Source organism: Mirounga leonina, unplaced genomic scaffold (genome assembly GCF_011800145.1).
Source record: "Mirounga leonina isolate KUSES-001 unplaced genomic scaffold, KU_Mleo_1.0 Mir_97, whole genome shotgun sequence".
NCBI lineage: Eukaryota > Metazoa > Chordata > Mammalia > Carnivora > Phocidae > Mirounga > Mirounga leonina.
The window spans coordinates 5772706-5788916 of NW_023270889.1; the positions used below are offsets into that span (position 1 = coordinate 5772706).

Genomic DNA, 16211 nt, shown 5'->3' on the forward strand with positions numbered 1-16211 from the left:
ACGACTGAGCCACCCAGGCGCCCCAGCATGGATCAACTTTTGAAACAGATGGTATATGCTATTCCTGATGTATTTGCTCTATGAAATGTTGCCTTTCAGCAGAGAATAATGGAGACTACGTAAATCCTGCATCCGTGATTCTGATACAATTCAAGTCTCTTGACAGAACTTGGCACTAGATCTGCTTTTCTCCCCCTACAATAAATGAAATTACTGCTGCCTTTTCTCTTTAAGACATCACATAAATTTCTTAGCTGCAAACAAAGTTTTTACTCCTTGTGATTGATTTGATTTGAGGGATGTATTTTCAAATCTGTATCTCCTGGCCACCCTTCCCCAGCTCCCTTACATTTGCATTCTAAGCCAGTGCAATGCGAATTTGCTATTACCAAAGAACTGAATTTAAACTTCCTAAGTTTAAATTTCTTTGCTAAATATCCCACTTAAACACTTTCCTTCCCATCAACTTTGAAATCTCCCAGGGCAGGTTCTTGTGGGAGGGGAGGGTATTTAGGGTGGAGCAGTGGGGAGGAGATGGGGTTTGAGGAGCCTATTATAGAATGCCTTACCAACCGAAGGGAATAAAAAAAGGGTTGGCAAACTTACTGATATTGCCTTGTCAAATTGTTAGTATTAGCTGGGATGCACCTCAAAATTCCTACTTCTTTTTTTCTTTAAAGATTTTATTTATTTGACAGAGGGAGACACAGTGAGAGAGGGAACACAAGCAGGGGGAGCGGGAGAGGGAGAAGCAGGCTTCCCGCGGAGCAGGGAACCCGATGTGGGGCTCGATCCCAGGACCCTGGGATCATGACCTGAGCCGAAGGCAGATGCTTAACGACTGAGCCAGGCGCCCCAAAATTCCTACTTTTGAGGCACATTTAGTTAAAACTCTTACCTAAAATTAATTTTTAGTATTACATAAGGATTTGCTTAATCTTTTTTCAACCTCAGGGACAGTAGAATTGAATTATTATCCTTGATTCTTAATACATCCTCAGCATTGGTCCATGCAGCATTGATCCCTGCCTTTATTTACATATTTAATTACCTTTAATAATATAGTAAGGACCTTTAAACTCATCCCTAGATGATATCCTACGTCTAACTCCATAATCTCCCTGTCCCCTTATCCCATCTTATCCCCAACTTCTCCTGAACCTAGGAAACCACCCTTCTTAACTTCATTATTTCCTTACTTTTCATTTTATATAATTTTTTAAAGATTTTATTTTTTTTTAAGATTTTATTTATTTAACAGAGAGATGCAGAGAGAGAGGGAACACAAGCAGGGGGAGTGGGAGAGGGAGAAGCAGGCTTCCCGCTGAGCAGGGAGCCCGATGCGGGGCTTGATCCCAGGACCTTGGGATCGTGACCTGAGCCGAAGGCAGACACTTAATGACTGAGCCACCCAGGCGCCCTAAAGATTTTATTTTTAAGTAATCTCTACACCCAACGTGGGGCTTGAACTTAAAACCCCAAGATCAAGAGTTGCATGCTTTACCAAGTGAGCTAGGCACCCACACTTTATACAATTTTAATGACTCCATGTATATTCCTAAAATGTGTGTATGCATGTGTATGTATTTAAATTACATTCAACTTTTAAAAAGGGTATCATGCGGTATATAATCTTTTGGGACTTAAAGTTTTCCTTTTATATTTTTATGATTATATTGTGGGTCACTGAAGTTCATTCTTTTTGAATAGTGCATACTGGTACATGAAATACTACAGTTTATTCACCTAGTATCCTGTTGATAGTTACTTAGATTGTCTTCAGGTTCTTGTGAACTATGGCACTGTAAATAAAGACCAACTAGGGGAGCTTGGGTAGTTCAGTCAGTTAAGTGTATGACTCCTGGTTTCCACTCAGGTCATGATCTTGGTGTTGTGGGAGAGGCCCTGGGTTGGGCTCTGTGCTCAGCGTGGAGTCTGCCTGGGATTCTCCCTCTGTCCCTCCCTCTCGTGTGCTCTCTCTCTCAAATAAATAAATAAATACTAAAAAAAAAAAAAAAAAGACCAACTAGATAGTTGGGTGTTTGGGTGGCTTAGTTGGTTAAGCCTCCTACTCTTGATTTCAGCTCAGGTCATGATCTCAGGGTCGTGAGATCGAGCTGTGTATGGTAAGGAAAATTGTGTCCTAAGATGGCCGACTGAGCCAGTGAGAGTCCCAGTCCTTGCCCTGGGGCTCTTCTGGGTTCTTCTCCCTGCTCTGCTTCCTGCGCACACCAATCTGGGTTCTTCTCCCTGTCCCGCTTCTCGCACGTGCCAAAAGTGCCAAGTATGTGGAAGTAGAAGTGTATAAATTGCCCCCTTTGTACTCGGGGCTGAGACCTTTGGAGACCACTCTCCTCTGAGCGTGCTGGCATTAAATGAACTTCCTGTCCTCCAAGATCTCCAGGTGCCACTTGGTTCTTCCAACGGGCAATCCAGTCCAGGTTCCGTAACATGTAGGTCTCTGTGCTCAGCACAGAATCTGCTTGTCTACCCCCTCCCCCACCTTGCACGCACATGCACTCACACATACTCTCTCTCTCAAATAAATAAATAAATAAAATCTAAAAAATAAATAAAAACTGAAGTCTGCTAATAGAAACAAAAATGTAAACTATTAAATATGCAGTAGTGTTTAAAGTATCCCCAGAGATAACCAGTGTTACAATTGGGGTATCTCTCTCCTGTCTTCTTTTAAATATATATCTATATATACATTTTATATATGTACATTATACACATTTTAATTTTTTAAACAAAAGTGGGATGTGTAACTTTCTGTCTTTCATAACAATATATCATGGATAGCACTAGTTGTCAATATACATAGACTTACTTCATCCTTTTATTTATTTCTTTATTTTTCTTTAAGTAAACTCTACCCCCAATGTGGGGGTTGTGCTCGTGACCCTGAGATCAAGAGTCTCATGCTCTACAGACTGAGCCAGCCAGGCACCCTGCTTCATCCTTTTAAACTGTTCTTTTCTGTTTCACTGCTGATGTATCAACATTTATTCCACAAATCCCCAATTTATGGAAATCCTGGTTATTTTAAGTTTTCCGCTGTTATAAACAATGTTGTCATGCAGATTCTTGCACATATATCTTTGGGCATTTGTCTGATTATTTCCTTAAGATAATTTCCTAGAAATGAAGTTGCTGAGTCAAATGGTATAAATTTGTGTGTTTATCAGCATTTATTTATTTTTTGCTGCCTATTGCCAGATTTCTCTCCTGAAAGAGTTAATCAATTCACATTCTTATCACAAATAGAGCTCAGAGCAGGGAATACCTAGTCCAAACTGAAGTTCAAGAGAGCCTTCTCGGAGCAATTGACCCTGGGGCTGAGTCAAGATGAGATGGACTCAAGTCATCAAAAGAGTAGATAATCTAATGTCCGCCATGCTACGGAAGGGAAAAATGAAGCGGGGGTGGGGGGTGGGGGAGTGGAATCGAAGGGGAGACAAACCATGAGAGACTATGGACTCTGAAAAACAAACTGAGGGTTCTAGAGGGGAGGGGGTGGGGGGATGGGCTAGCCCGGTGATGGGTATTAAGGAGGACACATACTGCATGGAGCACTAGGTGTTATACGAAAACAATGAAGCGTTCAACACTACATCAAAAACTAATGACGTATTGTACGGTGACTAACATAACATAATAAAATAAAAAAAAAAGGGGGGGAAGATAGATAATCTATAAGGAGCCAGGCCTGGGTGGGCTCAGGGCTAGATTTCCACACTGTCTTGCCTTGTTTGTACCCACTCTCTCCAGTGCCGGGCATCTTTGACCTGTTTAATCTTTGACAAATAGAATTATTCTTTGCCATTTTTTTTAAACCTGTATTTATGTACTATTGGAACGATTTCGTAATCCATTTCCTGGTCTAGAGGACAGAAGAACAATGGCTGCGGGGAGTGTTCCTTCAGAGATCATAGAAAGAGAACGAAAAAAGTTACTTGAAATCCTCCAACAAGATCCTGATTCTGTCTTAGATACATTAACCTCTCGGAGGCTGGTTTCTGAGGAAGAGTATGAGACTCTGGAGAAAATTACAGATCCCCTGAAGAAAAGTCGAAAGCTGTTAATTTTGGTACAGAAAAAGGGAGAGGTGAGCTGTCAGCATTTTCTCAAGTGTTTACTTAGTACTTTTCCAGAGTCAGCTACCATTTGGGGCTTACGGCATGGTAAGTTGGATTTCTATACTTTTTGGGGGGTGAGAAAGATAAGGCAGATTTCCTGAAAAAAGAAAATGATTGCCTTTTGTTTTCATTGGTCTATCTCCCAGAGATATTTTTCACTGAAATGTGATAGAGGGTAAAAGTGTCCAGGATCTTAAAAGCAGGGAACAATGTATCTTATTGGTTTAGGGGATTGATAATTTTTTGTTGAAACTGTATCCAAAACTTAAAGGTTTTTTTTGTTTTTGTTTTTGTTTTTAGTGCTAGTATAAACTGCTTACTATTCAATAAGTAAATTCATGGATATTTAACAACCCCAAGACCAAAGCTGCCTCTTTCACTTAGTATAACGATTTTGGAAATATCAGAAAAATGATTTTTAGCACACATACATGGTGGATCAGTAATTTCATTTTTTTTTCTGTGATAAGAATGCCAGCAGAAGCCTACTTTTCTGGAGCAATTCAAATGCTAATTCTCCAATATTTAAAGATAGTTCGCGGCAGATAAAGGAGTAATTCTTCCAGAATGGATTTAGCAATTCTGTAGATTATCACTAGAGGCAGGTGCAGCTCCTTTTTCTAAAGTTCTAAAAAATATTGAAAATTATTTTAAGAGATATTAGAGAGGTAGAGGCTCAGATAAAAAGGTTAATGCAAATGATCTCTAATGCAGGACAAGACCCATGTGCTTAGAGAAATAGATACTATTATTTCTAGGACTTACTATTCCAAATTCGAGCTGTTTGCTTCCTGATTAGAAATTATTAGGATCAGATTTCATTAGCAATGGCCCTAGGAAATCTGAGTTGGTTTTGGGTTACAGTAAAACCACAAGTAAGCACTATTTATAGGATTCACATTTTCTGTTTTACTCATGTACTCTTAGAGTTTGTTAAGAAGAACTCAAACTTTTGAGCAAGGTAGGAATGTGATCTGATTTTTTTCCAGTGAGAGAAAGAATGACAGTTGACTTGTTATTTGTGTGGGAAATGCTAGGTATTCCTATCCTCCAGTTTTGAAATAAAGAAGAGAGATGATGCTTTGAGGTCTTGGAAACTCAAGATATTATAAAATTTCTTTTTGTTAATTTGGAAAAATGAAACAACTGCCCCCCCCCTTTCTTGTTCTTTTCAGAATTTTTAAAGCATGAGAATATAGGACCTCCTCAGCCTATAAGGGTAAGCAAGAATTCAGAAGATGTTTTTTCCTCTGGAGAGAAACAGCCTGAGAATCCTGAGATCACAGTGTCCTTCACAGAGAAAGAACACCTGGATATGGGAACCTCTGAATCCTTCGGGGACAAGAAAACTAGTCATAAAGAAACTGCTTGGACCCCCAGGGAAAATGAGGAGGAATACAACACACCCAAAGTCATATTGCCACCTTCATTTGAGAACACTGAATATGAAATTCCAGCAACTATTGCATATTTACAGGATGGACAGAGATACGAGGAGCCAGATGATTCTCTGTACTTAGGAAAAGAGGAATATCTAGAATCTCTTGGATACTCTGAAGATGCAGAGCCTGCTGTGGAAGAAGAGAATTATAATGACTCAGAACACAGTGTTTATGATGGTGAAGAGGGTTCTGCATTTTCAGAAACCACGCACTTCTCTGATGAAGAACAGAGCTATGAGGATTCAGAAACTGGCATGTCATTGGAGGAGGAGAAAAGGATTGAAGGTATGGGAACAATTTATTTTTAGGTTTCCATGCCCTAATGGGGAGAAGGGGTGAGGAAGGGCACCAGATGTCAGCAGAAAAGCAGCTGCTCAGAGATTCTTTATGCCTCCCTAACCTGGAATTTCCTTAGAGGTGGGTGTTGACAGAGAGGAAGATCCAGGACCTACACAGTGGTGGACAGTATAAGCAAAAATAAATACTGATTGTCAGCTTATAGGTTTCTGCAGTCACCTCCATGATATATATAAGAAGTTGCTAACCACTAATTTTAGGTGTTACCTTCTAATGCTCAAATTAAGTCATTTTAGTGCCTTTGTGACCAATGGGATATGGAGGCTATGGGCCTAACTACTAAAGTGAAAATCAGAGAGGAGCCTGTGATGAATGAATAAGATCCCAAAATATTGTTACTTGGTTTGATCTAGTCATAAATTGCCATCGTGGTAAGGGAAATTAAATAAGTATCTTTAATTGGAATATTTCTCAATGAAAATTAGAAAACTGAGAAATGTTTCATTTGGAGAGATACTGTTTATGAAAATAAATATCACCAAATATCACCAAGTTCTGAGTAGAGGAGGGGAAAGGTAACTATCATCTCCCATTCAGTTCAAATCCTGGGGATTCATCATCCAGTTCTAGGTAGGAGAGGAGTAATGTCCTCCTCATCATACCTTGTATTAGTTTGCTAGGGCTGCTTTAGTCAAGTACCACAAATGGGGGACCTTAAACAATAAACAACAGAAATTTATTATTATCTCAGTTTGGAGGCTAGAAGGCAGAAATCAAGGTGTCTATAAGGTTGGTTACTTCTGAAGGCTGTAAAGGAGAATCTGTTCCTAGTTTCTGGTGGTTTGCTGGAAATCTTTGGCATTCTTTGGCTTGTAAAAATATCCTTCTCATCTGCCTTCATCTTCACCAGTTGTCTCCCTGAGTGCATTCCTCTAGGTCCAAACTTCCCCCTTTTGTAAGGACATTAGTCATATTGGATTAGGGCCCACCCTAATGACCTCATCTTAACTAATTATATCTGCAGTGACCCTACTTCCAAATAATGTCACATCCTGAGCTACTGGGGGTTAGGATTCCAACATATGAATTTGAGGGGTACATAATTTAACCCACAACACAAATCTTGTCCCACCCCCATACCTCTCCAGTCCATAATTATTTTTAGGCCTCATTATTAATTTTTATTTATTTACATATTTCACTTTTTGTATAGTGTTGACTTAATTATTCATTGCATAGTATCACTATTCTGCAAAAAACAAAACAAAACAAAACCCGTTTGTCTGCTTATTCCATTTTTTCTTCATTCTCCATTCCTCCATAGGTAACATTCTAATATGATGTGTTTCTTACATGTTACTGTTTGGTTTGTGTGATCTTGTTTTCTGTATCAGTTATTTATTGCAACAGTAGTTCTGCATAACAAAGCTTATCAAAATGGTAAGAGTCTCTGTTGGTGGCTAGGCAGTTCTTCTGGTCTTTCCTGGGTTTATTCAAGTGTCTGTGGTCAGCTGGCTATGGACTGGTCTGTCATCTCTTGGCTGGCTAGTCCGGACTTATTCTCAGACTTATTCTAGATGGGGCATATTCTTTTTTTTTTTTTTTTTAAAGATTTTATTTATTTATTTGACAGAGAGAGAGCACAAGTAGGCAGAGTGGTAGACAGAGGGAGAAGGAGAAGCAGGCTCCCCGCTCAGCAGGGAGCCCGATGCGGGGCTCGATCCCAGGACCCTGGGATCATGACCCGAGCCGAAGGCAGACGCTTAACGACCGAGCCACCCAGGCGCCCCTAGATGGGGCATATTCTTATGGTGAGGACAGAGGAGTATAAGAGAGAGAAGGTGAGAGAGAGGGAGAAAGAAAGAGAGACAGAGAGCGGAGGAGGCTTAGACTCAGAACTATCATGCCATCCATATTAGTTTCCTAGGGCTCACCAAAGTACTACAAAGGGTGGCTTAGAACAATGGGAAATTTATTGTCTCATGGTTATGGAGGCCAGAGGTCTGAAGCCAAGGTGTTAGCAGGGTCATACCATCTCTGCAGGCATTGGGGAAGGAGCTGTTTTAGTCTTCTCTCCCTGGTTTCTCGTAGCCTCAGTTATTCCCTGGCTTGTAGATGACCATCTTCTCTCTGTGTCTTCACATCATTTTCCCTCTGTGCATGTCTCTGTTTTCAATTTCCCCTTTTTGTAAGGATACCAGTCATATTGGACAGGGCCAACCCTAGTGCCCTCATTTTAACTTGACCTCTGTGAAGATTTTATTTACAGATCAGGCCACATACTGAGGTACTGGGGACTTCAACAAAACTTTTTTTTTTTTTGCAGGGGAGTGGGGAGTAGACATAATTCAACCCATTACACCATCACTCTGCCACATTCTTTTGGTCAAAGTATATCACAAAGACAGTGCAAATTAAAGGACTGGGGAAAATTACATACCACTTCTTTTTTTTTTTTTTTTAATGAAGTTTTTAATTTTACTTCCAGTATAGTTAACATACAGTGTTATACCAGTTTCAGGTATACAGTATAGTGACTCAGCACTTCCATACAACATCCAGTGCTCATCATGATAAGTGTGCTCTTTAATCCCCATCCCCTATTTCACCCATCCCTCACCCATCTCCCCTCTGGTAACCATCAGTTTGTTCTCGATAGTTAAAAGTCTGTTTCTTGGTTTGTCTTTTTCCCTCTCTCTCTTTTTTTTTTCCCCTTTTTTTCATTTGTTTTGTTTCTTTTTTCTTTTTTTTTTGCTGATGTCCTTTTTTTTTTTATTATGTTATGTTAATCACCATACAGTACATCATTAGTTTTTGATGTAGTGTTCCATGATTCATTATTTGCATATAACACCCAGTGCTCCATGCAGTACGTGCCCTCTTTAATACCCATCACCAGGCTAACCCATCCTCCCACCCCCTTCCCCTCTAGAACCCTCAGTTTGTTTCTCAGAGTCCATAATCTCTCATGGTTTGTCTCCCCCTCTGATTCCCCCCCCCTTTATTTTTCCCTTCTTGCTATCTTCTTCTTTTTCCTTTTGTTCAACATATAATGTATTATTTGTTTCAGAGGTACAGGTCTGTGATTCAACAGTCTTACACAATTCACAGCGCTTACCATAGCACATACCCTCCCCAATGTCTATCACCCAGCCACCCCATCCCTCCCACCCCCCACCACTCCAGCAACCCTCAGTTTGTTTCCTGAGATTAAGAATTCCTCATGTCAGTGAGGTCACATGATACATGTCTTTCTCTCATTGACTTTTTCGCTCAGCATAATACCCTCCAGTTCCATCCACATCGTTGCAAATGGCAAGATTTCATTCCTTTTGATGGCTGCATAATATTCCATTGTATATATATACCACATCTTCTTCTTACAAAGTAATATTGCAGAAAGCCAAAATATATCCAGAAAGCCATTAATTGGGGCTAATTTTTGCAACCAATCTAACACCTTTAGGAAAACAGGTCAAGAAAAGTTTCAGTAAGGGGCACCTGGGTGGCTCAGTCTTTAAGCGTCTGCCTTTGGCTCAGGTCATGATCTCAGGGTCCTGGGATCGAGCCTCACATCAGGCTCCCTGCTCAGAGGGGAGCCTGCTTCTCCCTCTCCAACTCCCCCTGCTGGTGTTCCCTCTCTCACTGTGTCTCTCTCTGTCAAATAAATTAAAAAATCTTTAAAAAAAAAAAAAGAAAGAAAAGTTTCAGTAATAATGTAGTTATGACTTGCAATGTAATTCTAATAGCTAACCAATCCACTCTAGTTGACTGGAGGCATATGGCTATCCTCTGTCTCTTTCGTCTGTAATATTTATTTATATATGTAGCTAGGAACTGAAAAAAAATCCAAAATTAATCTGATTCAAAGGAGAAGAGTCGTCATGCTTTTTGTTTTGTTAAATTTCATGACAAAAAAATATCAGTGTCGAATCTAAGTCTCAGGAAGGCTATGGTGTTGCTCTATGTGCTCTGTACTGTATAAGGTCGACTTGTATATAGACTGTATCAATCTCCTCCCTTCCCCTCCAGCTCATAGTTGAGTTCATCCAGTGGGAGGAACCCATAGATTTACCATTTTCTGCGCCCTTTCCCTCTTCCTGAAGGTCTAAGTTTTTTTTTTTTTTTTTTTAAGATTTTATTTATTTATTTGACACACAGAGAGAGATAGCGAGAGCAGGAACACAAGCAGGGGGAGTGGGAGAGGGAGAAGCAGGCTTCCCGCCGAGCAGGGAGCCTGATGCGGGGCTCTATCCCAGGACCCTGGGATCATGACCTGAGCTGAAGGCAGACACTTAATGACTGAGCCACCCAGGCGCCCCTGAAGGTCTAAGTTTTAATGTGATGTTGTTTCCCTTTAGTCTGAAGAATTTTATTTATTATTTCTTTTAGTGCAGGTCTGTTGGTGGGAAATTTTCTTAGGTTTTGTTTATTGAAAAATGTCTATTTTGCTTTCATTCCAGAATGATATTTTTGCTAGGTATAGAATTAGAGATTGGCAATTTTTCTGCCTTCAGCACTTTATGGATGCCATTCCTTTGTCTTTTGGCTTCCATTGTTTCTGATGCTAGGCCTGCAGTTTTGTTTTGTTTTGTTTTGTTTTTTCATTGTTTCCTATAAGTGTCATTTTTATTCTGGGTGATTTCAGGATTTTTTTCTTAAATTTTTTTTTAGCCATTTTGTTTTTATCCTCGTTAGGGTTTAGAGAGTTTTGTGAATCTGTAAAACTTTTTTTTTAAATCAAATTTGGAAAATCTTCAGCCACTATTTATCCAAATATTTTTTTCTGTCCCAGTTGCTCCCTCCTCTCTGAGACTACAAGTCTCTTTCTAAGACTAAAGTTTTTTTTTTTTTTTTTTTTAAGATTTTATTTATTCATTTGACAGAGAGAGAGAGAGAGTGCACAAGCAGGGGGAGCAGCAGACATAGGGAGGGGGTGAAGCAGGCTCCCTGTGGAGCAGGGAACCCAATGCAGGGCTCAATCCCAGGACCCTGAGATCATGACCTGAGCCCAAGGCAGGTGCTTAATTGACTGAACCACCCAGGTGCCCTTCTAGATTGCTAAATATCTCCAAAGAGACTTAGTTTTTTTGTTTTTTGTTTTTTTAATCTGTTTTAGTTTCCAATTAACCTAACTGGACTCAGATTTGAAATTCTCGTTTCAGTGGTTGGCAGCTAAAATCTCTGATCATTTCTTTTTGCCTTAGTTGGGCTGTTTTCATGAATTTTAAATTTATAAAAATGTATTGGGTTCTAGATATTATTGCTTCTTAACTTTTTCTTTTTCTTTGTATCCAGCTCTGTGCTTATTGATTGTATCATTGTTGCTGTGTATAAGATTTACTCTGTTGCTTCTTGGGGGTATCCCAAATGAGCTCCATAGTAACCCTGTTATTTTTTTTTTTTTAAGATTTTTATTTATTTATTTGACAGAGAGACACAGCAAGAGAGGGAACACAAGCAGGGGGAGTGGGAGAGGGAGAAGCAGGCTTCCCATGGAGTGGAGAGCCCGATATGGGGCTCGATCCCAGGACCCTGGGATCATGACCTGAGCTGAAGGCAGACGCTTAACGACTGAGCCACCCAGGCACCCCCATAGAAACCCTGTTATTACCTTGTCAAGAGTAGACATTTGGCCTGGCCTGTGTGAGTCCTGGTTTTTGTGCTGAAGAAATAGTGGGTTGTTGTCCAAAGACAAAATAGGTGATAGACAAGAACAGGACCTAAAAGCTTTCCTGCAACCTATCCTCTCACTGCCTCCTCTGGGAATCCATTTTGCTAGCCTCAACTCTTCCCTCACCTTCTTACCCCAAAACATATTCTAATTCAAGCAACTTTTAGACTGCCCAAGGATTTCTTAGAGTTACCTTTGTTAGTTCTTAAAATCCATACTTTTTGCTCACTTCTGTTGTTTCTTCCAGGGTTTTTTTTTTTTTAAAGATATATTTATTTGAGAAAGAGAGAGAGAGAGCAGGAAGAGGAGCAGAGGGAGAGGGAGAGAGAGAATCTCAAGTAGACTCCCTGCTGAGTGCAGAGCCCAACACAGGGCTCGATCCCACAACCCTGAGATCGTGACCTGAGCTGAAATCAAGAGTCAGATGCTTAACTGACTGAGCCACCCAGGCACCCCTCTTCCAGGTTATTTTTATAGGGGACCCAAGAATCTTATGCTAGTTTGCCCTCTACCAGAAGTAGAAAATGCTCTCTGGTCTTCTTTCTCTACTAAGCACTATTTCTGTATTCCCAAGAAGTGGTTAGGAGGTATATTAGAAAATGGGAGATCAGGAGAAATTAGGTACAACACATAAATTCTGAGAAATGTTTAATGGAAATAAAATCTTCCATTTCTCCAAACTTTAGCAAGAGATACATTTAAGAAAGAAAACAGTATCAACCTAGAAAATTCCTCACACATGTATATCATGAAGCATTAACAATGTTTTTCATTGCTGCATATAAACATTAGTCAAAAAATTGAAAAACCTAAATGATCATCAGTAGACAATGGTTAAATAAGTAATGGTCCATCTAAATCATGAAATATGATGGATTAGCTAAAATGAATTAAGTCAATCTCTGTATAAACTGATTTGGAAGAATTTGCAAAGAATACCATTAAGTGAAAAGAAGTTGAAGAATCATTTGTTTAGTATAATATCATTTATGTAAAAATAAAATAGCATCCACTAAATCAAAAGGTATATTTCTCTATATGCATGCATACTTATGTACTTGCACGTAATAAGGATAGGAAGCAAACATTCATAACATGTTGACATCTCTTAGAAGAAAAGTGGAATTGGCAGAGTGGAAAAAGGGCAATTTCACTTTATTTGTGTTCCATCTTTTCATAATGAAAATGTCAATTACTTATTTAATTTTAAAACTCCATGAAGGAAGCTTAGACTCTGAATGTGACATTCACTGAGTATCTTCTTCCCTACAGAAAGAAAAAATATGTTTAAAGATGTCCTGTCATGTTTGAACATGGATAGGAGCAGAAAGCTTCTGCCAGATGTTGTCAAACAATTCTCCTTAGATCGAGGATGTATGTGGACCCCTGAGACTCCAGGAGACTTAGCCTGGAATTTCCTGATGAAAGTTCAAGCTCTGGATGTGACAGCCAGAGATACAATCCTCAGACACAAGGTTCCGGGTGAGGATGGCAAAGAGGAATTGCTGGCTGGAGTAGAGAATTTGGAAATCAGGGACATACAAACCATTCATCCCTTTGATGTTCTTTGTGCCTCTATGCTCTGTTCAGACAGCTTGTTGCAGCGTGAAATCATGTCAAACATGTATCAGTGCCGGTTTGCTCTTCCCCTGCTCCTGCCAGATGCAGAAAACAACAAAAGTATCTTAATGCTAGAGGCCATGAAGGACATTGTGAAACAGTGGTCAACACAGTCTTCAGGAGGGCCTACAGTGGACACAGAAACGTTTCCGAAGATGCCTATCATCTCTTTTGTGCGCCTAGGATACTGTAGCTTCTCCAAGTCCAGAATCCTTAACAGACTGCTTGGTCCTGCCCAACCAGGACAATCACACAAAATCTTTCTCCATCAGGATTTTACTGTCCCAGTGCTTCCCCGGCAAATCTCTGATGGCCTGGTTGAGATAATGTGGCATTTTCCTGAGAGCGATAGTCTAAAGGAAAACCCTAGTTTTTTCCAAAAGCCTGTTGCTCTGGCCAACCTCCGTGGAGACTTAGAAAGTTTTTGGACACAGTTTGGTTTTTTGGTGGAAGTTTCCTCAGCTGTATTTTTTTTCACTGACTACATAGGTGAGAAGGAGTGGGACTTGCTAATGTTTTTAGGAGAAGCTGCCACTGAAAGATTCTACTTTGTCCTCAGTCCCCAGGCCCAGGAGAGTGAAGAGGCTCAGCTTTTCCAGAGGATTCTAAAGTTGAAGCTATCACAGCTACTGTTTTGGGAGGGGGAGGAAGCTGGGGAGAAAGGGAAGAATATGGAGGGTCTTCAAGCAGCTCTGCAGGAAGTGATGTCCTCTCCACTCAGATGTGTGTCCATGGAGGACATGGGCTCCCTGGCCAGGGAGTTGGGAATCCAGGTAGACCAAGACTTTGAGAACGTTCAGGGAATTCACAGTTCCCCTAGTGAAAACCTGGCTGGAACAGCTAAAGATGAGAGACAACAAAGATACAGTCAGCCAGAAAGCTCATCTGAAAGCCCAGCTGAGATGCCTGTAAGAGAGCCTGGGGCTAGCTGGAATCTTCAGAATTTCCACCACACCCCAGTATTGGAAAACTTCTGTCCTTTACCAACCAGAATTGGAGGTGACTTTAACCATGTTTCTTTGAAAGCCCCCTGGGTTATGGGCTCCTATTTTTGGTCAGAGCAGAGGTCTAAGTGGTTCCGTCCCTGGCCCTTTCAGAAAACAAGGGACTATGGTCGAGGTAAATGTTTTAGGTTTCAGGACTTCCAACCCCAGAGATTTTATTCACCTGAAAGATTTATGAAATTTTCAAGAACTGCTTGGGGACATCGCACGGATAAAACATTTGGGAGACCACCAAGACCTAAATCTCATCATGTACAGGCCTGGCCTGAGAGACCACAGACAACGGGAGCTCTTGAAAGATCTGGGGAAGTGGTCTCCCACTTAGGTCACTTCCATTCCCTGAGTTTGCAGTCAGCAGGAACAGCTGGGAAGCCACAGCCTAAGCAAGCCTATACCCAGAGAACACAGCCAACTAGGGCAACCGGGAAGCTTATGAAAACAATACCCCATATTGAAGGTCTTTACCCCCAGGCCTTTCAACCAGCAGGAGCCATACAAAAACCTGTAAGACCTGCTTCTCAGCAAGGAGCCAAACTGAAGACACAGGATGGGCCTTCAAATCCAGCTTTCCAAATGGGATCCTATCCCAGGCCCAATAGCAAATGTTTACCCAGCTCCCAGTTCACATCCAACCAGCCCAAGCCATCCCAGTTCAAGCAATCCCAACCTGTGCCCTCTCAACCCAAACCCACTCACACAAAACCCACTCAGCCCTGGCCCTCCCAAGCTAAACCCTTCCCACCCAAACCCACTCAACCCCAGCCCTCCCAAGCTAAACCCTCTCCACCCAGACCCACTCAGCCCAAGCCATGCCCACCCCAGGGCTCCCAATCTAACCCTTCTCAGCCCAGACCCACTCAGCCCAAGCCATGCCCACCCCAGGTCTCCCAATCTAAGCCTTCTCAGCCCAGACCCACTCAGCACAAGTCATGTAGGACCAGTCCTTCACAGGCTAAGTCATACAATCCAGGAGCAGGGCCCAAGAGGGCAGGGAAACGTTAAAATGCTTACTATGAAACAAATCCTTCACCCAGGCCGTTGCTATCATACGGCTACCTAAAGAAGAGTGGCAGTGATGGTAAGAGATTCCTATCATTATCATGACAGAAAAAAAAAAAAGATATGCACAGCCTAACTGGTATCATTAAAATATCTATAAGAATTGTGTCTACCAAAAGGAAAAATATGAAAAGAATTAAGAATAGAATCAAGGAGTAAATAAATTAACTGAACCCAATCTTAAGTATTAGGTAATATATAACCTGAATCCGAGGACTGGGGCTGTTGAGACCACCCCATAAAATAAGGCTCAGGCAGCCTCAGTGTTGCAAGAAAAACTGCTTTAGATGTTGGCTGCTCCAGAGGTGCCTTAGTCAAAGCTTTTTGGTTCAATATCAGCCACTAAGCAGATAATCTTGTTTGTTTGGGATGTTTAAATCCATTTACTTGTGATAACAGCTCCAATTTGCTTTGATGATGTAAATATCTCATCTGACCCTTACAGAAATAATGAGCTAAAAACCAATGAAATAAGTTATTTTGCATTAACTTGGGTATGATTTGTGTATGTTTTATATTTAAAGTACTTGTAATAGTTAAGGTAATTTGGCTTATTAAAAGATCTGATATCCTCATGATTTCAACTTAAAATGTATAATTAAAATTTTAATTTTAGAGTTATAAAGCTTGTAAAGAGCATTGCAATGTTTGTTTTTTTTTTTTAAAGATTTTATTTATTTTTTAGAGAGCGAGCGAGAGAGAAACAGCATGAGAGGGGAGAGGGTCAGAGGGAGAAGCAGGCTCCCCACTGAGCCCGGAGCCCGATGTGGGACTCGATCCCAGGACCCTGGGATCATGACCTGAGCCGAAGGCAGACGCTTAACCATCTGAGCCACCCAGGCACCCCAGAGCATTGCAATGTTTAAGAGAACATAAGATTCACAAAATTTTACAATTTTACTGTATTAGATTCATTCCTGTCCTAAACATTTGAGTAAGTTCTGCCAGTGAAGTTTAGTTAAGTTTGTAAATA

At 40.7% G+C, this 16211-nt stretch overlaps 1 protein-coding gene across 2 annotated transcripts; it reads left to right on the forward strand.

Annotated features, from left to right (window-relative positions):
- On the forward strand, positions 1-15297 carry LOC118006489 (caspase recruitment domain-containing protein 6-like). Of its 2 annotated transcripts, XM_034999167.1 has the most exons (4): positions 1-51; positions 3891-4187; positions 5318-5869; positions 12828-15297. In XM_034999167.1, the coding sequence occupies exons 2-4, from the start codon at positions 3905-3907 to the stop codon at positions 15179-15181; spliced, it is 3189 nt and encodes a 1062-aa protein (XP_034855058.1). In that variant the 5' UTR covers positions 1-51; positions 3891-3904; the 3' UTR covers positions 15182-15297. The 2 variants fall into 2 exon arrangements, with proteins under 2 accessions (XP_034855058.1, XP_034855059.1); XM_034999168.1 differs by lacking the exon at positions 1-51 and having other exon boundaries at positions 4023-4111.
- Positions 15298-16211: the final 914 nt, after the last annotated feature.